The sequence below is a fragment of the Papaver somniferum genome, chromosome 1 (assembly GCF_003573695.1).
Source record: "Papaver somniferum cultivar HN1 chromosome 1, ASM357369v1, whole genome shotgun sequence".
NCBI lineage: Eukaryota > Viridiplantae > Streptophyta > Magnoliopsida > Ranunculales > Papaveraceae > Papaver > Papaver somniferum.
Genome location: NC_039358.1, coordinates 202222631 through 202247697, shown reverse-complemented (window position 1 = coordinate 202247697; position 25067 = coordinate 202222631). Strand labels below are relative to the sequence as shown.

At 37.2% G+C, this 25067-nt stretch overlaps 1 protein-coding gene across 8 annotated transcripts; it reads right to left on the bottom strand.

The window, feature by feature from the left end:
• Positions 1–2525: 2525 nt before the first annotated feature.
• On the bottom strand, positions 2526–13984 carry LOC113312383. 8 transcript variants are annotated; one of them, XR_003341677.1, is made up of 9 exons: positions 9564–9937; positions 7648–9438; positions 7163–7340; positions 5256–6220; positions 5077–5176; positions 4395–4514; positions 4040–4105; positions 3855–3903; positions 2604–2619 (listed from the first exon to the last, which is right to left on the bottom strand). XR_003341677.1 is itself a non-coding variant. In XM_026561140.1 (7 exons), the coding sequence occupies exons 4-7, from the start codon at positions 10352–10354 to the stop codon at positions 9100–9102; spliced, it is 882 nt and encodes a 293-aa protein (XP_026416925.1). In that variant the 5' UTR covers positions 10355–11116; positions 11701–12010; positions 12672–13144; positions 13872–13984; the 3' UTR covers positions 8969–9099. The 8 variants fall into 8 exon arrangements, 1 of the variants encoding a protein (XP_026416925.1); XR_003341674.1 differs by lacking the exon at positions 2604–2619 and having other exon boundaries at positions 3626–3903; positions 4007–4105; positions 5256–5365; positions 5522–6220; XR_003341678.1 differs by lacking the exon at positions 4040–4105 and having other exon boundaries at positions 2526–2619.
• Positions 13985–25067: the final 11083 nt, after the last annotated feature.

Genomic DNA, 25067 nt, shown 5'->3' with positions numbered 1-25067 from the left:
AACTAGTAGCTACACACCCATTTAGCTTGCCAAGTTAGTGAATTTCGTCACATAAAGTTCAGAAATTTTAAAATATTTCAATCAAAGATAAGCATATTGCATCAGTTTTGACCTAAGAGTACTCATGGAGAGTATATAGTAGCTAAGATACTTTAAAGAGATGATACTTATATTCGACGTGATTCATTATGTAGCCACAGATGTTGATGAGATTATTAGTCGTTATATTAAGCTAGTACTCATTGTAAATCGACAAAGTCGTCATCACTAATGGATGTTCAGTTGAGAACTTAAACTGATATCGCAGAAAAAAGCATACCTCAAGTATTTGATGTACTCTTCAGTTTCTAAGGTGCCAAATTCTTGTTGTACAAGAGCAGCAGGAACTAAAACCAGTTGGAACACTGTGATAACCTGTTGGCCCAAAATGCAAAAGAGAAAAAAAAATCAATTCAACTTGCTAAATAATGATAACTCAAGGAGAAGTCAAGCAGACTGTTGAACAATACTAAGGCAGATCTTAATTCTTACATTGAAATACTGTTAATTAATGTTAGACCATCGATATGGGCATAATTGCTAGACCGTTGATAAGGACATCAAATGCGAACCGCACAACCCCAAGTAAGCAAATTTACATTATTTTCCTTTTGAAATGTATAGTTTGAGAGAAGAATCATCTATACATGGCAGATATACATCACTAAATACATGTGTAATCAGCAATTACGCATCCAACATGCAAGTGTAACCAGCAATTACACATCCTAAAAACATGTGTAACTAGCAGATACACATGCTAGAAAGCATGTGTAACTAGTAGATACACATGCTTATAGCCACACAATTTCATCAAAAGAAATTTAAGATACAAGAAAGGTTTTAGAAAGCGGACCAATTCCATCCAAAGTTCACCCCTGCATAGACAAAAGAAACAATGGCATAAGTACCAAAAGATACTAACTGAAGAGGTAAAAAATTACTGGAAGTACAATCAGAAGATGTTTTAATGATACTTGAAAGTTGAAAAGAACATTTCTAGTGGTTTTGAAACACTGGATGGTATTCTCTGTATTTTCTAATGTCGGTGTAAGCATGCATTAGATCAATGAGTAAATGAATGACTACGCAACATATGCCAAAGTAGATCTGCAAGGAGTTTTAGATTGCTTGCCTTTGTGTCAGTGAACTTGATAAAGAAGCGAGATTTGGACAAAGAGATCTTGTCTTCGAGAATTGTTGCACTCAGTTTCTTGTTTACATTGGCATTACCACCTCCTATAGATGTTAGCTCACCAAAATCGTTGTTCTCTTCAGATAGGGACTGATCCTTTTAGTAGAACCATAACATACTACGAATTAACATAAAAACCTCAGTTGGCAAACATGGAAAGAGTTCGCAAGACAAGGCAAGTCCACTAGTACGAAACTTAGTGCAAAAAATGTAAGAAAATGAAATATATATAACATACACATTATATCCCAGCATGTGTAACTAGCGGTTACACATCGATATATCTTGTGTAACTAGTGGTTACACATCCATATATCTTGTGTAATTACTAGTTACACATACATATAACTACTGAAATACATTCGCAAAAAAAAATATGAAATTATGAGTTGTAACTTTCATACCATCTGGATGAGGCTCAACAATCCTCAAAGGAAACTTAATATAGCTGTATGGCTACAATAGCCTATAATCTAAAACAGCCGAGTAGATTCTCAATTTCAAAGCTTAGCGTTAATAATAAGATTCACCGAAAAAGCATGAAATATAGCAGAAAGTACAATTACAAGGACATTAATTATTATTTCACTTCACACCATGAGTATTGGGATATTAAAAATGGAACTGAGCAGTACACGTCCTAGTGGTAGCAATACAACTATCAAAGATGAACTAAAGAGGAGAAACATAATCCATGCCAGAAAGACCAACAACACAACACGAAGTACAAAGCCATAACTACCTAAGGGGTAAGATATACATTTGGAAATACCAAAACTTCATACATATGGAAGATATAACAATGTCAGCTACCTATGAGGTAATATATACAACATTCACATGGGATATCAAATAGTTACCAAGTGAAAGATGGGTTTGAGCCGTAGTAAGCCTTACCAGATGAATAATCCGGAAGTTACACATTTACTCGCGGAGGATCTGGACATTGTGCAATTAATGATGTGGTTGCAAATAATACTATTATGCATTCAAATATCCTTGTACACATTATGATCAATAACTATATGAATTTTCCTTCATCATAATCAGGAACCTTAAGAACTGATTCTGAAATAGGAAAGGGATTCTTCATTAGTTATAGTAAATCATAGGTTGGAAACCTTCTGTTTTCTTTATAAATATACGAAACACCAAATGCATATCAAATCCATTAGGTCAAAATTCAAAAGAACATCGAATAAGAAAAATTTTGATAGTTAATAGAGATTAAGTTGCGTTGATTACAAACCTAGAGTTTGATTTTCAAACAGGAAAGTGTTATTATTATTAAGTGCATTTTCATTAGTTGTTGTAAAAGCTGAAGATGAATGACGACGATTTCATATCTGTTGTGGTTGAAGATCTTCTTAATTCCATTGTTAAACCTGCACAACAAGCAATCATTAAGGTTAGAACACACATGAGAAACAACAAAGTAGAAGAAATTACAACTTAAAAGAACCGTGAAGAAGATGAAAGAAGAAATTGATGAGATGAAACAATAACCAGTTATAGAAGATTTCTGAATAGATGAGAGATAAAGAAGATCTGACGAAGCTGCAATTTCAGATTCATAAGGAAATTCTAGAGTCAACAATTTTTAGATCCAGGAGGAAAAACCTAAATGTTCAAAAAAAAAGTGAAATCACCTGATTCAAGACAAATCTGGTTGTTCTTCTTCGATGCTTGAATCAATCAATACAAAAATTAAAAGCTAATCGAACAAAGAAAGACGAAAACCTAACCTGAAATAACTTGGAACCAACTCAAAACTTAGATTCAAATCAATCGATTGAGTGAATGATTTGAGTTTGTAGATTAATTTATCATTAGCTGTATAATATATCGAACCAAATCGATTCAATCCTCTAAATCGATTGCACGTAGAAGAAACAAAAAAAAAATCGCCTGGAGCTCTGGAAGTTTCTGAAAGAGAAAAGAAAAATGAATCTGATTTTCTGATTCTGTTTCTAATATAACTAGGTATATATCTGAGGGTTAGTTTCGGTACTTTAGTTCTTTTTTATGACGTCATCGACCAGGGAAATTTCAAAACCTGGCCCCAAAATTAAAAGTTCTGGGCCTAAAAATATCAAAATCTGAAAGTACGGAGTTGACAATGGATGATCCATTTAGTGAGGCTTCTATATATTGAACCCATATAGAAGGGGGTTCTAGTATTTTTCACTTTATAAATATCCGAAGAACAAAGATTTCATGGACTGTGATTTCCTTTTGGAGTGCAATGAAGAAAACCAACAGTTTACCATACGTCCAGATTCCGTCGCTTCTGTCAAGAGATTTGATACAATTTACGAGTATATAAAAGGCGAACAAAAGATGTTTTGGGACAATGGAAACGTTGTCTTCGTCGTGCTGCTTTAGTTGGTTTACCTTTTCTAAAATTATTTATTGATCTATTGGTGTAATTGAAAATTACTTTATTTACAGGAAATTCTTAACTTGTTTGTCAGACTGCATTTGATCACATATCAATAAAAACTCAGAATAGTTTCTCTCATGTAAGAAGATTCTTTTGAACTGCCCAGTGGAAACTGTTATTACAGAAAAACAATCATCTAACACTAAATGGCAATCAAGACAAGGCACATTCACTCACCCTCTATCAACGATCACCATTAACCGAAGTTCACGTACGATTCGCAAAGCTGCAAGTGGTTTGAGTAGAAAGCTAGAAGTTAGAACCACTGACAAGAAATAGCATTTAAATGCTTCAAACAATGTGAATATTGTAAGATAAAATTCATTTACTTAAGAATATCAGGGCTCTCTGCCAGCTTCAACCTTTTCTTTTAGTTTTAGTTATGGGAAGACTGTTACAATTAAACTCCTAGGGAGGCAGCAAAATACCTAACAATGCAGACATTTAGTAAAAGTTAGCATAATTGAAATGACGCCACTACTATATTCAAAGTCGTTCTCACTAGGTGAGTATTTCAGATTTCTGTAATAATATTCAAACATTTTCCCGAGGTTTTTACAGTAACTTCCTGACTTGGTTTCCTTACTGCCAGTCTGCCACAGTGAGAATACAAACATTTTCCAAAAGACGCACATTTTGTGGCATTTGCATAAAACAAAGAAGTGGCAACTACTGGCTAAAAACAAAGTACAATATATTTGTGGTTCTAAAACTTACTGCTTGCAGACTTCAACCTTCATCAATGGATGACAGCTACTTCCAAATGATTTTAGGGAATGGCACAAGAATCCACTATGTGTAACAACTGCAATTTCAATCTCCCTCCTCATCCATATCCTGGGGTAAAGATAAATAAATATTACAAATGGAAACAGAGCTATATAATGTGGAAATCCAGAGGTTTGTCAGATGTAAGTTATGTAGAGGGTGAGGTAACAACACTGAAAACTTAGGCAAAATGTTTACATTCTCCTGTGAAAACCCGTTTCCTGATGGTAGGCTAGGAGGAGAAAGAACGTCATGACAATGCCAGTTCTGCTTTTATAAACAAATAACTTAGAAATTAACAAGCCATAGGATAGGATGCATGGTTTAACATGCACACACTATATTTATCTCTGGATCAAAATGATTCAAGATAAGTTTGGCGGCCAAACAGAAGCATACAACAAAACATCTATCTCTGGTTTTCAGCCAAACAAAAGGTACGCGGGGACTTCCCAAGCGGTCACCCATCTTGGTACTGCTCCCGCCCTTTGTTGGTCTACCGCTGGCTCGCCACGACTATCACGACCCTATTTTCATAGGGGAATGGCTGTAGTTCCCTCATCCATTTTGCATGTATTGCCATACTAATTTAACTTCAACAAACACACATGATATATTTGAAATAACTAACCTGCCACTTAATGCATAAGAGAGCAGCTTTAGTTCCTTCATCCACTTCACATCTTTAACAAGCAGACGAATACTACTACGAAATAAATGCAAATATCCAGCTGGAAAAAACAAAAAAAAAAGTTAGAAATTCAGTTATTTGTCAAGGAAAATAAAGAGAAAAGGAACCAAGAAACAAACCTTCATCCATGGTTTGCAATCATGAAAGCTGATGTCCTCAAAAATTCTTTTCGAAAATACGAGATGTATTCGTAAACAACTGCATGGAACGCCCATAATCGAAAGACCTCCTAGAGAAAACTTTTGAGTCAGCTACTGATAAAGAGCTCGAGTTGCATCTTAGAGTCCCCCGGGGAATTATTTCACGGACAGAAGACTTTAATGTAAGAAAGGAACCATGCCAAGATGAAACCAAGAAAAGAAGACGCCAAAGAAAATAAACAAACCAGGAAGGTCGCATGACATAGAAATCTTTCTTCCAGTCGTGGTTGAGAGCAATGATTTTTCAAAATTGCTGACCAAAGAAACCGAGACCAATCCTGATATCATGTTCTCTTTCAACTGCTTAATGAAAACTTTATAGGTTGGAGACAGACCCGAACATTGTATTATAACTTGATACAGTTCTTCACTTAGATTACCGACATTGAAATCAGCAAAACCACACTCCACATGTTCACATACGTTAACCTTCCTTTTGTGCTCATGATATTCAGTTAGTCTCAGATCGATCATAACCATCTTATCTTCGGGTCCCTCTGACAATACATCGCGAAAAAACGCTGCTCGGTATGTTCCAAGCAATTGAGCAGTTCTCCAGGAAGCTTTTGCCCGGTATCTTGGGCTCTATTATTGATTTTGCAACTTGATAACTGTTAAGAGCGGTTATTCCTTGTTGAAAAGGACCAGTAGTCGACATGAAATAACCCTTACCAGTTTTAGCCAAATCAGAATGTTTGTCGATGCTTTTCAACTTCCCCAATAGTTTTGAGCAGAAGATACAAATTCAGGGAACATGAGTGGAAAAGGCTTGATTTTATTAACCAAATACACATCAGCTGCAGTAGACCAACATCCAGAAAGACTGAAACAGTCGCCAGCTTCTTCAAGCCTAGGTTCCCCACAGCGTTCCTAATCAATCGTACCTGTTGCATAAAAATATAAGCAAGCTGAATATAACCTGGCTGGTAGGATGATTTCAGGTCCATGCACAGGCAATCACCTGACTATTAACTAGTAATCAAAATTCAAGGAACATGAGTGGAAAAGGCTTGATTTTGTTAAACTTAATCTAGATCCAATATACAAGTTTAAGGCAGAAGAGAAAGAAAGTAACTTGTATCATATGTCCTTGGGATACTTTAGTGTATTCGGTCTCTAGTTTCAAGATTTTCAGTGTCTAACAGTACCTATTCAGCATGGACCTTTTTGATTCCCAAGACCCTTAATTTCTAGGATTCTTGTTTGGTGTTATACAAACTATTCTGATCGAAATTGACAAGCCTATATGAAGAGGTTATGCCCCTGCATCACTATAAGATTGTTATAACATTCGAAATGATAAATGGCACGTATAAGCAAATATTTGTTACTTTACTCAACCTGTGGTTGTGCAGTTTGCAATTACAGGACTACTAGTAAATGTTGTTAAAAGTTCTGCATTGCTTGGAGTTGGGTTTGACTCAATACATGGTTTGATAATGAGTTAGGAGCATGCCCAACCTCAGACGGACACCAAAGAGTCATTCTAGTCTGATCACAAAATGACCTTCTTAGTTGTCAATATAGAGATAGGAACTTTTGAGTGGAAAAAGGTTGATCTCACTGGCTTTCTTGTTCTAGTACCAATTTAGTTTCAAATTGTTTTACTAGATGTTGTTTCATGCTCTATAATTTATTTTCTACGAATATGAGATACAAAGGAGACAGTATACTAAAAGATTCTTAAAAGGCTAAAACAACTTTTATTCCACTAACCGCTAGTAAGTTGAAGTGTGACAGATCGATCCTCTTGCGATTCAACAAAAAGACGGTTTGATGGATCAGGAAACTAATATGCATAATGTACAAAGGGAAATAGTCCATACCTGCTCTTCTAAATTCCTTTAACTCCACGAGACATTTGGCAGCACAATCTCAGCTGTCACTACAAGAGCAACCCAAGCTAGTTCAGTATTAGAACCAAGCAGTGAATACCAGCAGCTCTAAGACCAGAAGCTTTAGCAAGTTTCTCCAAGAATGAATCACCAGCTCTTTTAAAGCACACTGTCGCCATATCAAAATAACCATCATTAAGTACTGCAAAATTGAGCATGTAAAAATGGATCCTTCAGACCACAATATGATATACTCGTGCGATAATCATCTACAAACGAATTTATAATGATATCTAATCACTTTTCATTTAACCATCCAACAGATGTACATTTCATGGTGTAGTCAGTAGTCCATGCCATGTTCGCACATGTAACTATATAGGAAAAGACATTTAAGTACTGGTGAACACGTTCTTTTTAGCAAAAATGTTAAGAAGGGTACATTATAAAGAGGTTAAACAATTTAAAACACCAACCTTGATACCGCGTGAACTCCATTCTTCTGTGCTGCTCGTAACTTGCATTGCTTGTACAACTGGTTCATCAAGTTCTCTCACTTGAACGAGACATAACTTCTTCCAGTAATCAAATATAGGCTTCGAAAATCATCTATATTCTCACAGATCCACAGTCTCCGCCTAGTACGAGTGATAGCAACATACAATCACTTCAGTTCAGAGCAGAGAATTTGGTGTTTTCCGCTGCTACATTCTGGAAATTTCGTATCATTGGAGTCGAGAAGATTTTTGGAACGTCACCTTTAAAGAGCAGAGAATTTGGTGTTTTGCTTTACAACATTTTCGGAGTTGTTTCTTGGCATCCCACCCTGTTGCATTGGCCCAGAAAGAATACCACCAGTATAGTGTCCAGGTGGATGTCCCCGAGGATTCTTTAATACGCCATGATTTCCCCTCCTTGAGGCCGAAAACCTCCGGAAGAACCTTCTGCGTGTCTGATTGGGTCCATGAGCGGATCCCTTCCTACCAGGTAGCCTGTTCCAAGGTTTATTACCCTCATCCAACATACCACTGCCACGTCGATCTGGCCGAGGTCCCCCACTCGGTCTATCAACAACTTTTTCAGAACTTGGATATGGTTCTCGATCAACATGATGAGAAATAGCTATTTGAACACTCATCAAAGAATCTGCTATGTCGGGTCCAATATTAACGTTTATGGGAAGTACATTGCATTGCTCTGAAAATGTCAGGAGAAAATCTCTGCTATACTTTTTGCTAGTACCACCACTCCCATCTCCATCAAGCTGCTTCCCGTCATCAGAGATCTTCAATTTTGGAGTAGAAATCTCTGCAGCATCTTCCCAATCATCTGGCTCAGATTTACTCTCTGCATCTTTTTCACTGGCTGTAAAATCCTTCTCCGCCACTTTGCAGGGTTCAAGATTTGAACTAGCATTGTGAGAACTGTCCAGTATTTCAGATGCTTCATGCTTTTCCTCTGGACCCTGGTACGCATTGTGAAGCTCGGAACTTGATCCAGCAGCATCCGCGGCCTTGAGAATGTGTTTCCTCTTTTTTTTTGCTTTCGCAGTGATGTTGCTCTTAGTCCTAGTTAGTTCGGGCTTATCCTTAGAAACAGCCCCTGAAGTGGAAATTGAACCAGAAACAGAACTCAGAAACAGCCCCTGAAGTGTTTTTGCCTTCAAACTCAGAATTAACTTCTCATGAAGCTGGTGACATAACAGGAGCAGGGTCTGGGTGAGATAAATGGATACTTCTATCCCACCAGTGGTTTCATTTACAACTGTATGTGAATCTGTAGCAATATCTCGAGATACAGGAAGTGAAACAGAAGTAGAAACATTTACGGCATCACTGGAAGCTAGTGCAACATCGTCAACCGTCACCATGTTATCTTCTGAGCTACAAGCAGCAGTTTTTCCCATCACCTGTTCAGCTTCTGCGGAACTAGTCACTGGTGTTCTCTTCTTTCCCTCTGGATCCGTCTTTATGTTCATTGTGTTCTGAAATGTCAGATGACTTTGGGTCCGCTGAAGATTTTTCTTTCACTAGAATTTCCAGTGTTTGCTCAATCTCTTTTGCGAGTCCAAGGTCACAAGTGCTGAATGGTTCACTGGCCCCACCATTCGTTGCACCATTTAATACCTCACAAGCATCATAACCACTAGTTGATGACTTAACTACCTCTGAAGGTAAATCCTGACTAGTTTCAGGGCGTTTGGCAACTTCACAAGAGACAACGGACGAAAAGGACTTAGAAGCACCTACAGAGTCCGAGGCATTTTCCTGCGACGATTCCACGTAGACAGTGATCAACAATAAAAAGAAAAGAAATAAATGACAGATAAGTAAAATAATGCAAAAGCCAAAGTAGGCCCTGAATATTATAAGGAAATCATATGACATGATACCTGGCGTTGTGAATGACAATCCTGTACATCTTTCTTAGTTGTCTTCTTCAAATGATCCTTGAAAGAGTCCGACCTTCTAACGTTTTCTCTTCTACCTTCTGCGTTGGCTCCAAGAGATGAAGATTCATCCTAAGGTACAACAGAAGAAGAATAGTTACTGGATGGCAGTTTCTGCGCTGACACAGAGGCGGATGTTGCAGACGTATTCTTGATACTGATTGAAGGTGAAACAGAACTCACTGGTTCAAGCACAGATTTTGACTGCTGAACAGAGTAATCTGTAGTGATTTCATGTGGAAATTGCAGGCCAGCTGCTTTAGGTGGCCCAAGTAATTTTGCTGATTCACCCTTGTTAACATGAGGTGAAGTAACTGTAACCGAAGAGCTGAACTTTTCCCCACGAGCCCCAGGAGCTGGCTTCACTGTAACATCAACAGCAGCGGCTGGAGCAAGACCTGACAATGCTTGAGTATCATCATGAGTTTTCCCTGAATTTAATGATTCCCTCCAGACTATGTGGAAATTTCGCACCATTGACTCTTTAAAGGTGACGTTCCAAAAATGTTGTAAAGCAAAACATCCTACATAAACAACAAATGCAATGTCAGGATCAATCATACAGTGTACACTCATGAAACACAACGAATCATACTAAGATAAATTCTAATGGACCTTGAACTCGAAATACAAAAGGAATACCATAACCCACTACATATACCTGAAAATCCCATGCCATCCCTTCTTGAACCCAAAATAAAGTATAAACTCATTGTAGGACGAAGATCTTGCATCTTGAAATCTGAAATCAACCCCACCAGCAATAGTTTGCACAGTATCACCAGAAATGGAAAATCCTTCCATAAAACTTCTACAAATATATTTAAAGAAGGCCAATTTGTCTCATGGGGAGATCATGTACTTCATCAATATACACGAACTCCATTTCCTCACTCTAGTAACACCCAGTTTTCAATCGAAGGTGAAGGTCAATGAAAAAATCAACCAAATCAAACTTATCATTATGCATTTTCTTCTTTTCGTATTTGAGGAAAACATCATAAATCACCTCCCTTCTTTCCCTGCTAATGGATGACACCCGTCCCTCAGATAATGATATGTAGTCCTCCCGTCTAAGTCTATCATCAGGTAGCATTCCAGCTAATAACCCATCTTTTACGTGTGAGATTATCTCAATAAAAACCATACATGAATCAACCTTCTTGGTCAATTTGCAATTAAAATGAGGCCAGTAACATGAGTTGAATCTTTCATAGTTGACCTCTTTCGTTCTTCTAAGAGCATGCAAAGCAAATGACCTTGTGGTTGAAAGATTGTGAAAGTTCCCTTATATCACCAAATCTATCAAAATATGAATTTTGCATACTCTTGCATCAAGCATCACCAGGAACTTCTGAAACATTATGACAAGTGGATAATTTTCAGGTGGAATGTCCTTGAGAGAATCTGGTATATCACAAAATTGAACTGCATCATCGGCGTCAGGAAACTCAATGGAACTGTGTTCTGTTCAGGCCCTGCCACTGCTAATAATGCTGTATTAAAAGTACACGAAAATTAATTAGAATAACAAAGTATCAAACGTGAAGTTGAAACTTTTGATATTTGAAGCTCTCATGCCAAGATAGAACAATTCGGAAATGTGCAAGCATAGTAGAAATTGTTGCTCATGGAGAGCTCCTAAAACTCTCAAATGCAGTACCTGAACTCCTTGCTTAAGTTTACAAATTTGTATATCACGTTTATAGCCTTCAAGTATCGACCCTTGATTGCCTAGATACTCTATGTAACATTTAAACTAACACATACAAAAACCGACCTTAGGACTAGATAATTCATTATTCTTTTCATCTCTAACTAGATATCTAAGTTTTGCACTACAGACGACTTGGTATAATCTACATTTATCTAGATGGGCGGTTATCTAGATTTATCTAGATAGTTCTCTACTAATCTAGACAGTTACAAATTATAGATTCCAACAGATGTGAAGATATAATTTCCATGAACACATATTATCCAAACCTACAAAGGCACCACAATCTACAAAGCAAACGTACAAAAATAAAGAAAGTAATATAGATATTTCAAAGCTGACACTACAACAGTAATCTGATACCTTTTCAAGTTCGATATTTGGTTTTTAACAGCAAAGCATAGTTTTGAGCTGACTGTTATGAACAATTGCCGTAAGACAGTACCCTTTGTCTCATCCCCAACCACTCTGCACATATTTCCGGTTGGAGCACTCAAAGAAATATATCCATGGGTTCCACAAATCCTTCACAAGAAAAACAGTGTTGCTGTTCCTTTTGAAACAGTCCTTTAGCTTCTCATATTTCGACCAACTTTATTCTCTATTGCAGTAATTCAGGAAGCGTAAGGAGATGTGATACCAATGGTTAAGCTGTTCTTTGAGCTTTCTCAAGCTGTGAATGGTTAAAAACATCCTTTATAAGTTGAATAAATGAAGTAATCATGATCTAACAATTGGAAAAAATAAATAAATGATCCAACAATGCCATGATATATTAATCGAATTCTACACATTACATCTGCAGTTGGAAATAGTATGGAAAGTTGAATCCTTAAGCTATACACGCTATACTAAAACTTGTTAAAGTAACATCTGTCGGTTTACATAGGCTTTGCAAAGGCTAAAAACAATGTTCCAAAAGACAGGGGTACCGCAACAAATGTCCTGAGTCTATAATTTAACAGTGTCCTACCGGTAACGCAGAGCACAATGAAATGTTCAGAACTCAGATAACTCATACCTAATGCCCAATTTAGTGAACTTATGTTAACCTTTAACAACTGATGATTCCTACTTCACGGACACGAAAGACGAAGCTAAAGTAATGCTCTACTTGGTAACAAGAAGGTAATTGCATTTAACTTTACACATCTATAGTATTTGTATACAATAATACAACAAGAATGGTGTCCTCACTAATACTTCAAAAATAAAACCGAGGCATAAGAATGGAAGAACAATCAAATGTAAAACTACATATCTACGTAACCACATGTATAGCATAATGAAGAAGCTACTGCAGTCAATTAAATAACATGGTACATGGATCATACCTTTTCAGACTATTGCCACTACAAATGCCACTTCAACCATATTTTTTAAACCATGCCCGGCTTCATCTGGCTCCTCCCTTCCATTCGAAAGCACATAACTTTGTCTCCATGCCCCACAGAGTAGGACTGTTTCACATCTTCTACAACTGAAGCCAAAGACCAACTGCTTCCAAAACACTGCAAGACACTTCAGGTACAGTATCACCCAAAATAAACAGATCCGACGGTTTCAGGCTGTATGGTTCTTTTCCATACATACCATACCGGCTTCTCCTGGAGTCGACCCTGATGCAATAGAAGAATGACCCCTCTTGCAGCTTAGACTCCTCCACTGATGTTACTTCAGCGTGAAGTACACCTAACATAAACTCCATTTGTGAAAACATCTCCACGCGAGTTTCTTCCAGCAACGGCATAGCGCAAGAGCCAAAATAATGTTGTATGGACTCCAACCACTATGATATCATTTCCACCTGAAGAAAACATACACAATTTCTAAGTTTAAACAGGACATAAATTCGATTGATCTTACTTCAAAACCCATCCATGTATGATTACTACAGTTTATCTAAACCCAGCAATGAGAAGCTACAAATGAACACAGAATATTATTAAAAGACGTAAACATAAATACAAGATAGATCATAGTTGAACTGTAAAACTTCCATAAAATCTCTGGAAAATATCCATAGTGACTACTAAATCGAAGCTAAATGTCACAATTAAGCATTCTTTGTTCCCTGCAGTTTCATATAATTGCTACTAAGGTTTATAATTCATACAGTAAAACTTCCATAATGTTTGATGCAGGAATCAAAATGCTGCAATTCATGAATTGAAGCCTAATTGGTATTATAACCATTAGGCATGAGTGGTGGTAATTAAACCCAAAAATCAAACAATTCAAACCCCAAATCGTTCAAATTGAATATCCTATATAAGAGCATAATCACCTAGATTATACGCTTCCAACACCAACACACAGAGGTCCAAGTTGTCCTAGAACATCCATAATATGTTTTGGAAAATATGGATCACCAAAATTGGGTCTAAAATGCTCTAATCAAGCATAAACCAAAGCATGATCGACATCATGGTGACCTAATTTGGAAACAAGAATACAAATTACAAATATCGAGGCCAAACTTCAGTAAAATGTAAAATAATAAAATTAGTAATCGAGTGAGAAAGAGAGAGAACCTTGTGTTTGTAGAGATCATCATCTTTAGTTCCACAAATCAACTCTTCTTCGTCGTCGTCTGCTAATACTACTTCTACGAGGGAGGGGGAGGGGAACTGAAGCCCTAGAAAATGCGAAATGTAATATTTTTGGGGAAAAGGGAATAATGTTTAGACGGGGAGCTACTAAGGCGCGTTTGGCGCGACCTGGGACTGGGACGGCTAATTGGAAATCTCCTTAGTCCAAGAGATAGCCAAAATGAGAGCAGTTGTCGTATCTGAGATCAGTGCAAAGTCAAGTTTTGTTCTCCTCACTAATCCTGCAATATCGCACAAAATAACACCAACTCCTTTATTAAAATCCTTAAAGGAACCATCTAAAAATATTATATGCTCAACCTCCTGCAATATCGCACAGTGGTAGAGTAAGTTAGGCCTGGCGAGGATATTTTGTTTATTTTTGGTTGTTTATTTGGTTAGGCCAATTGTAATATGGGTAAAAAATTTGATACCAACGAGTTTCTTCGGATCATTGGTATCATCACCTAGTAATTTTACCACTATATGAAAGTGACACCGGTCACTCAACATTTTGGAAAAAGTTTTTCTATAGTTCTAGTGCAGCTAGCCATGCATTATGGTTAGGAATTTGGCTTGGCTATAAATTAATGGTAGCCAAGTGAAAAGAGTGTTTAGTTACACTTTAACATGGGATAGGGGCTTAGCTTAATTAGACGGAAACTGACCCATTGCTTAGCTTGAACGAGGAACGGATCTATTCCACTCTTTAGCAAAATCAAGCGATTTCATCCCATCAAGGCCAAGTGATATCTCATAATACTCATTTTCGTTATAATTAAGCTACAACTAAGTGAAACATGCTATCATAGTGCTTAGCCTTAGGATTATATTTCCTAGTTCTCTCCCATTAAATTTCTTTTTCAACTTCTCGATTTATTGATTTTCTTTTCCTTATTCTACTGGTTTTAGGAATCATTGAAGGCTTTGTGAAAAGGTCTAGTATTCTAGAGAAACACGGGTCACATTATTATTTGATTAATTAGATAAAGTTGTTTTAGAGATTTTGCTAATTATAATAATTTATGCGCTTCCGTTGAAACCTTAATTTTTATCGGAAAATGGGCCATTTGTAAAAATATTTTTAAAACACGGTTCAAATGGATGAGTAAAAATTAGTATGGATGAAATGGATAAAAAGAATTTAGCAGGGATGAAACCGGATTCATCCTGACTTAAACTTAAAAAATAGCGAGGATGAAACTGGATGCATCCTGATGTAAATTAAAAATAGAAAAAGTATTTGAAAATGGGCAGGATGAAACTGTTTACATCCTGGCTATTTTTACATTTTTGTCCATTTAAACAGTATCAAAATCTAGATGTCTTTTTCACCCAGGATTTGTTGATTTTGGTCTTTTTAACCAATTTTGTGAATTTTTATTTGGATTTTTTGGCTGAGAGTAGTAGGTAGGAGAAGAGGAGGTGTCAAGTTTCCCAAAAGATGTTTACTATGTACTATTTATAAAGTTACCAGTGAAGTATAAAGATGCAAAAGGAGATATTAGTTTACCACGGAGGATACCAAAACTTATATAAGGAAAACTAAAAGTTTTTGTTTTTTATATGGACTTTGGTTCCCTCTTTGGTAATCTGGCATCACCATCAGTAATGTTGGTGAAATCATTATTTTTGTGCAAATGTGTATGTGGGTATCCATTATTTCCGTCCCTACATTTTTAAGTACCATATTTTTTTCTTTTGAAAATAAGATTTATATTACTAAGCCAATATTAATCTTCTAATTCAGGCTCTTCAGAGACTAATTCTTGGTGAGCTGCTCATCCAATGACTGAATTTGTTGGATTAATCCTGGCAGAACATGATACATTGGTAGAGTCAATAGAATTACATAATTCATATTCTTTGACTGTGTCAAAAGCAATTGCATAAATTAAAAAACTAGGAGCTTGATCAGTCCAAGAAGTTGTGCTGCTTGATCTTCTCCCTTATTTTGCCAACAAGTTTGTCACCTTGTTTGCGCGTCTATCTACATACTGAAAACCTTTAAAAGAAACTAATTTATCTGCTACTAGTTTAACCTCTTCCAAGATTGCTAAGCATTGCCAGTTTACAGTGATTGTCTTTCCTTGTAACTACTTTATGGTTGCCTGGTTATCCCCTTCTATCGCCAAATTTTGAATATTTTGTCCATTGGCCCATTGCACTGCCTCTAGCAGAGCTACAACTTCTGCCTCTTGAGCTGAGAAGGTCCTGCACCATCCACATTCCGCTGCTCGAAAAGTACCTGATGAGTTTAGAAAAACAAGACCAAACCCAGCATTAGTATGCTCTGAAATCCATGAAGCGTCGCAGTTTATCTTTACAGTATTCCTACTTGGGAAACGCCAGTAAGGTATGGTTTTGATATGACTGATATTTACTTGAGTTGTGTTATGCAAGTGTGTTGGATGCCAATAGTCATAGTGTCTTATTATGTCTAAGGCAAGCTGAGTAGGGGTTCTAGATTTATTCTCAAACACTCTAAGGAATCTCTCTTTCCAAATAAACCAGCATTTGGTTGCACCAAGAGCCATAGAAATAGAATTTATATCCCCTGCGAACCATTTATTATATTTATGCAAGAAAGTGTTGTGCAAATTGTAAGAATTTTGAGATTGAGATACTCCATGTAAGGCCATTTGTTGTAGATTCCAAACCTCCTTGGCATAAGCACATTCAAAAAAGAGATGGTAAGTAGTTTCAACGACACTATTACAGAAAACACACATATTATTTATGGATCTGATCTTTTTTTTTGTTGGTAATGCATCTTGTAAGCATTTCCATATAAACAATTTGATCCGATGTGAAGTTTCCATAGTCCACAGTCCTTTCCAAAAAAATTAGTTTTGGCAGGAGTTAAAATAGAAGGATTATAGAGTTTAGCATAAAGAGATTTAACATAGAATTCTCCATTTAAGTACCATATGAATTTTACTTAAACAATCCTAGATTTATTTATCAAAATCCTAAAAAGAATTTCTACACAATATGTTGTCATTCATTATCATCAAAATTTAATAAGGGAATAGACCACCTCTCGTTAAAGATTCTAGGTATCATATTGATTTGTTGGGTTCTTCTAATGGTTTGTCAAGCTTAAGATTTGGTTATAATGGTGTAATATTTTGTGTTTGGAACCTACCCACGAGAAAATACAAAACAATACCACGATCAACAGGCATAGTTCCAAGACATTTATGCTTTCGGTTATTATGATTGCAAAATTAATGACTATAAGTTGTTAATATCTGGAGAACCTTTCATAGATATTCACACCTTAAAATTACGGAAAATGGGTCATTTATCCAAATATTTTTAAATCACAGTTAAAATGGACGAGTAAAAAATAGTTTGGGTGAAATGGTCAAAAAAATAGTTTCATCCTAGTTTAAATTTAAAATATAGCAAGGATGAAACTGGATACATCCTGTGTCAATTAAAAATAAGAAAAAATATTTGAAAATGGGCACGATGAAATTGGTTACATCCTGCCTATTTTTATATTTTTGTCCATTTAAACAGCATCAAAATCTCACTGTGCATTTCACCCAAAAATTGTTGATTTTGGTCTTTTTAACCAATTTTGTGTTAAAATTAGGTTCATGGAAAAATAATAATGATGGTGAGTTTCTTCTATGAGATGGCAATGGTGTAATATTACGTGACCTAAAGCATTCCAGTACTAGATAACCAATTTTTTATTGTTTAAATGTGGTTGACATAGAGAATTATGTTGAAAGCCTAGTTACGCTCAACTCTCGTACTTTTGTCGGAAGCTAGAGTTATAAAACAAAGAAGATCCGACCAAAGAAAAATAATAAGAGTATATGCCGTGTCATAATAATAAATTTTATTATCAAATTTATAAAACATGAAGAAGATTCAAGGCAAGTCATCTTATATATTCCCTTGTGCATTTCATCCTTGTCTCTATTGATCTCAAGACTTCTTAATTGATAACATTCATTACAAAAAAATAGCTAAAATTTCATTCATCATGAGCCAACATGATAGACTCATTTATGTGTCTAATTTGTCTCAATTTTATATATTGTTGGTGCTCAAATTTGTACTTATTTTGCTATTTTGTGTATTTATAGGTGTTTTTGGGAAATAAAGCTCAACGGACCAAAATGTGGAATTCCGCTCGTAAAATGGAGGAAATGAAGTGATTTATAGTTTAATGGGCTAGGCCCAAATAGAAAAAAATGGAGAATTATTTCATTTGTCCAGTTATTTGGATATGGGAGTGTGGAAAGTGTGGAGCCCATTATGTCGCCATCATTTACAATATATTAAAAAGATATATGGAGATATATTTATTTTTAATGAAGAAAATAGAAGTGTTAAGTAAGAAATCTACATGGAGTAATTGATGGGACTTAAATATATAAAGAGTATTATATAAGTATTAAAAAGAAATAAATTAATAAAATAACAAAACTAGTCAAATAAAACCAAAGTGACCAAACATGTGGTACAAAAAATCCAGCCATATTATTTTTAATAAATGAAAACCATTTAATTAAAAAGTGACATAAAAACCACAAGTCAAATAATAATGTGCAAATTTAATTTTTATTACTTTAAAAAAAGCCAAACATACCCTTTTTATCTTGTCTTCTTCTTCTATCCTTTCTTTTTTCTATTTTTGCGGTCTTCATCTCCCCACCACCATTAACACCAGCAGCAACAAATATCTCTCCATGAACACCATCGCAAGACCTCCATCACCACCAGCAACAACACCTCCGTCACCACCAGCAGCAACACCTTCGTCTCCTCCACGAAACCTTCGTCTCTTTTTCTTCTATTTCTATTCAGATCTATCACCAACATTAGCTCCGCCACCATCAAACCAACCGATGTGTCCAGATCCGCCACCAACAGAACCTCCGTCTCCTCCATTAACACCATCATCACCTCCGTCTCCTCCATTAACACCATCATCACCTTCTTCTTCTTCGTCTATCGATTTTCCATCAACAACACCGCCTCCTCTTATTTTTGTTTTTCCCACCAGTACATCAGATCCGCCACCAACACTACTTCTACCTCCTCCTTTTATCATCTAAAACCACCACCAATACCTTCAAATCGGCCACCAACAACACCTCATCTACAATCAACACCAGTACCTGCAGATCCGCTCCCAACATCACCTCCGCCTCTTCGTTCAATCCTCTACAATCACCACCACCACCTTATGATATTTTCATCACCAACAAATGTGATGAGTGCCAAATATTGTATATATTTATCCCTTTTTGTTGGCAATTTAACTCATCTTTTATGCATTAATTCTACATTTTATCCCATATTCTGTATTTTCATTGTTTTCAAGAATAAATATTTTTATTAATTAATTTTGCATTTTTAGGTAATAAATAAAGTTCGGATGAGTCGCGGAGCGAAAAGAGCAGAAAAGTAGTGAAAAGCCGGGAGAAATTACGCAAGGAAGCCTCGAAGAATGGTGCGCACAACCTCATTTTCTACACACAAAAGCGCCTCCGTTCTCAGCCATCAGATCATTTCTCAGAAGCATCCGACGGTCGCTCCTTCATATAGCATCAAAATCTGATGTCTCTGCCGAGCACCACAGCGCTGAAATTCCAAGCCTTCAGATTAGATGGTAGTTGAATCCAACGGTCGCTCCCTTGCTGTGCATCGAAGTTTGATATCTCCGCCTCACACTACAGTACCTAACTCCATCAAGTACCGTTCATTTTGTTGTATCATATAATCCAACGGTCGTTCCTCGCTTACCTCCGCATCACCGTCCGATCTACCTACCATCTTCGCATCTCGCAGCTCAGAGTCACAGAACATCAAGACTCGATGAAGCCGCCTCACACCCTATCACCCGAGCCCATCCACCTAACCAGACACACCCCCCCTTCTCTCCCAAACCATCGAGCCATACCCTCTCCACCATCTTCTCCACAGCAGAACCACCGTACACCACCACCTTCTCCACCTCTGCCACCAACTCACTGCCACCACCACACCTCCACCATCATCACCCTATCACCCAACAACCAATACCCTCTACTCCCATCTCCCTAGTCCATCTAATTTCTCAATTTTTGCACGTTCTCTTTCAGAAACCCTAGGCGTGCAAAATTGATAAATTGGGTTGAGCTAGAGTGAAATTGAAGGCATGGAGTGATACAGGGGAGTCAGAGAAGGGATGGGTCGGCGTCAATTTGACGTTTAGGTGAGCTAATTTCACTGTTGAAATTTGGGGATTTTTCTATAAACCCTAATTTTATAATTTTGAGAAATTTGGGTCTGTGACTATAAATAGCACTATGGGTTGTGTTAGAAAGGTATGTTTGGTCTAGCCTACATCCAGGACTCTCATGTCCTGTTAATTTTCACATTTCAGTCAATTTCAGTTCAATGTGTTATATCCCTGTTAATGCTATGTTATGCTTATATCCTGTCATGTTAGTGTCCTGTTAAATGTTCAATTTCAGCTCAGTTTAAGTTCATGATCACTATGTTCTGTTAAATGTTAAATGTCACTGTTAAGTTCTTGCTATGTTATTCAATGTCAACATGTTCTAGATCATCAGTTGGGGCTTAGATGAAGCCTGAAAACCTTGTTGGGTAGAAAGAACTTAGTGAACATTCTTGTAGGTATAATTGAATTAGGATGTTAATGTTCTTGGTGATTGAAGTCACCTGTGATTGAGTGTGCTGTAAGAAGACACTCAATGCTAGGGGTGAACTAGAGAATTTAGGGACTTAACCATCCACATGTAACTGAAATGGGGAAGTAATGAAGTTAGGGATCAAACATCACCTGTGATTGAGTGTGCCTTAAACAGACACTCAATGCTAGGGGTGATGCTAGTGAATTAAGCTAATTACCTTCCACTATTGCAGCCCTGGACCATAGGCAGGATTGAACCTTAACCTAGGTCCATTAGGGACAAGATTTTAGCTCATAAGTAACACTGCCTAGATAGGTTAGATGGTGGAATCAAATCCCCAGTGTTCTTTGTAATTTTACCTCAATTTTGTTTAATTCTCTTCCCCTGCCCTTGGCCTTAGGCCTTGGTTCAATCTTGTCCTGTATTGCTTGTGTTTGCTGTTTTCTTGCCATTCCTTGTGCATTCTGTCACTGCTGTTGCTTCACCTGCAGTACTGCACTGCTGCACTGCTTTTCCTTCTTCTTGGCCTTGTGCAGTTGTGCTGCTGCTGGTGCCTGCTGCACTGCCTCCCCTCTTGCTTCTGCTGCATCACTATCTTCCACTGCTGCATTGCTCACTTCTCCTGCCAAGGTTGCTGCCAGGCTGTTGCTGCTGCCACTTCTTCTCCTGCCAAGCCAAGCTCAGTTCTTGCTACTCCTGCAGCCAAGCAAAAGCATAGTTCAACAACTGAGTCCAAAGCCCAAAAAGGCCTAGTTCAATAGCTAAGCCCAACACATCTCAAGCCCAAGGCTCACTTCAAACTGAAGCCCAATTCAGTCATCTGTGGGCTTAACCAAAGCCCATTTGTTTAAGACCAAAGCCCAAATTCACTAAGGCCCAATCCAATTCAGGCTTAATCAAAAGCCTAAGTTTAAGGCCAAAGCCCATTTGCACTTCAAAGACCAAACTGAGCCCAAGCTCAGTTCTTTTTATTTTGAACAAACCCATTAGTACATTAAGCCCAACACTTCCAAAGGGCTTCTAAGCCCAAAGCAAATTTAGGAACCCAATTAGCTAAGACACATTTCCGAAACACACCCGATCTCTGTGGATCGACCCGTACTTGCACGAGCTACAACCGACGACCGTGCACTTGCGGTATTACTGTAGGCCCGTTTCATTGCATCAAATTTACACACCTTTCCGGACCTGCCAAAATGATGATACATCTTCAAAGTCGAAATCAATATTGTGTTGGGAAATGACAGATTTATGATGAAACCAAAATTGGTTTCATCAAATTCTGACAGTTTTGGTTGGTGAAAACAGTAAACTAATGATGAAACCAAATTTGGTTTCATCATAAACTTGCCTATTTTCTGTCATGAAACCAAAGATTTTAATGATGAAAATTAAGTTTATGATGAAACCAAATTTTGGTTTCACCTGATTTTTGTCTAGTTGACGGTGGTGAAAGGTTTCATCTAATTGTATTTCATTTTTTCTTCTTCTTCTTTTTCCTTTCTTTTATGATGAAAACAAAATTTAGTTTCATATTATTTTGGTGAAACCAATTTTTGGTTTCATCATTTTTCTGGTGGAGGCGGCGGTGGTCGGTGGCGGCGACGGTGAAGGTGGTCGGTGCGGCGGCGACGACGGGCGGTGGTGGTGTTGTTGGTGGTGGGTTGTTGTTCGTGGTGATAATATAATAAAATTTAAAAGGTTGGGTTGATTTTTGTTTTTGTTGGGGTGATTTAAATAGTAGAAGGGTAATATAGACAGTTTATGTTAAATGGGGTTTTCGTGAACATTTTGTTTTGGTGGAGTTTTTGTGCATGGATGTGACATCTTTGGGGTTATAACTCGCGGACCGTATATAAAAACATAAAAAAGTTTTGAGGTCCTTGTTGTTGGGGGCTCTAAGCGACCGCCTTGGTGGCCTATGCCTTTGGTATACCCGCATGCGTAAAACCCGATGGTAGGTATGTACATGTGAATGTTCTATAAAAGAGATATATTATGACGAGTTCAGAATCCATAACTATAAGTTCATAATAGTGTTTGATGAGAAATTCCACTCACCATTAATCATTGGTACAAGCACTGTAGTTGCAGGAAATCCTACATTACACCCCTCACAAGATTTCATTAATATTCAACTCATTTTAGATTAACAATCTTAATTTTATTGATCAATATTTGAACAATATTACAAGAAAATATAAAGGAATCAAGAATAACCACTGCTCTAGATTTTCTCTCTCCTATTTACTTGCTTCTCACTCCGAAAAAGATCTCTCCCTTTCCTTTACAACTGAACAACTATTTATAGGGAAGTACATAGTGGATGACAGCTAATCTTTCCTTTATTTTCGAATACCCTTTGCGACATTCTCGCAACCTTACAAATGTTAATCTCGCAAACTCTCTAATTTTCGCAGGACCATCACATTTTTCTCATGATTTAGCTAACGTCGTTTATTATTTCGTTTCTGAAGTTATTCTGCGACGCTGCTGTGTTGTGTTGTTAATAATTTCGCTTAGGCATTATTGCTGCGAGATTCTGATCCTACATCTTGCCTCTTCTCATATTTCTCCACGAAGTAGAGAACAATGTGAGAAATGCCGCAACTATTCAATTCTTCGTATTCTGCATTCATCACATGTATCTTTTCTTCCATATATTTCTTGACACGTTTTCTGTAACCGCTACTTTTTAATCGCTCACGTCTTTTCGTATTAATAGTGTTTATTTCTTCGAGTAGAAAATCCTCTCTATATATATTCTTCTTACTTTTCTTTCCATTTTGTTTTTACTTTCTCTTCTCTTTTTATTCTCTCATCTCTGCAAATCTATTGTTCTTCCGTAAATTCTGCCATTGTAACTTTTCTTCTTTCTTTTTCTTTTATTCTTTCTATTTTCTTCTTCATCTTCATATTGTTCTCTCTGAATATCTTCACTGTTCGTAACTTTCTTAATTTTTACGAATTAATTCTCCTGCTGGTGTTTTCCATGGATTCGTCGAGGTTAGTTTTCTTTTTTCTTTCTTACAGGTTTTGCTGAAATTGATCTTGCTTACTGCTTTATTTGATGATGCTACTTACGTAATTACCATACTGTTGTTATTTCAGCAAAAACGCCTCTAACACCAAATTTACGGTTCAAAACCCTAATATTCCCAAATCGCAGCAAAAGATTGTTGTACACAAAAGAAAGTCTGTAAATCAGAAGGTAGTAAGAAACATTATTCTTTTCTTATAACAATATTGTTTCCTCTGTTTCTTATCTGGATTGTAATTCGCAGGATGGTAAGGATGTTAACAAACCTCTCAAAAAATCTCGCCACCTTAAAACCGTTGAAACCTCTGTTCCATTCCACTTACTTATCTCTTCTAAATCTCCTGCGACATCTTCGCAATTTAAACCATTATCTCCAATTCGCGAAAAGGCTGCCTCAGATTTTGTTTCTTTAACTGACCTTTCAATGATTGAAACCCCCCTTATTGATCCTTCTGTGAATGAAACTTCTTCTCCTCCTGTTGATAATGTTTCTCAACCTTCTATCATTGCCAGTTCTCTATCTGAGCTTGATGAGTGCCAAATATTGTATATATTTATCCCTTTTTGTTGGCAATTTAACTCATCTTTTATGCATTAATTCTACATTTTATCCCATATTCTGTATTTTCATTGTTTTCAAGAATAAATATTTTTATTAATTAATTTTGCATTTTTAGGTAATAAATAAAGTTCGGATGAGTCGCGGAGCGAAAAGAGCAGAAAAGTAGTGAAAAGCCGGGAGAAATTACGCAAGGAAGCCGCGAAGAATGGTGCGCACAACCTCATTTTCTACACACAAAAGCGCCTCCGTTCTCAGCCATCAGATCAGTTCTCAGGAGCATCCGACGGTCGCTCCTTCATAGAGCATCAAAATCTGAAGTCTCTGCCAAGCACCACAGCGCTGAAATTCCAAGCCTTCAGATTAGATGGTAGTTGAATCCAACGGTCGCTCCCTTGCTGTGCATCAAAGTTTGATATCTCCGCCTAACACTACAACACCTAACTCCATCTGGCATCGTTGATTTTGTTGTATCATATAATCTGACGGTCGCTACAAGATTCACTCCGCATCACCGTCCGATTCACCTACCAGCTTCGCATCTCGCGGCCCATCTCACGAAACATCGAACTCGATGGACCCGCCTAACACCCTAGCAACCGAACCATTTAACCTCAACCAAACATCTCCTCCTTCCTCTCCATCGACCTCACCCCCTCTGCAGAGACACCATGTCCTGCCACCATCTTCTTCACCTCCACTGCCACCACCACACCGCCACCAAACACCACCATACCACCTCCTTCATCATCCTACACGTGATTGAACACCTTCCCCCATCATTCTAGCCCTTTATCCCATCAACTCATTACCTAACCTAAACCCTAGGTTATGGATTGATGGATTAACGTGTGCTAGAGAAGCAATTGAAGGCA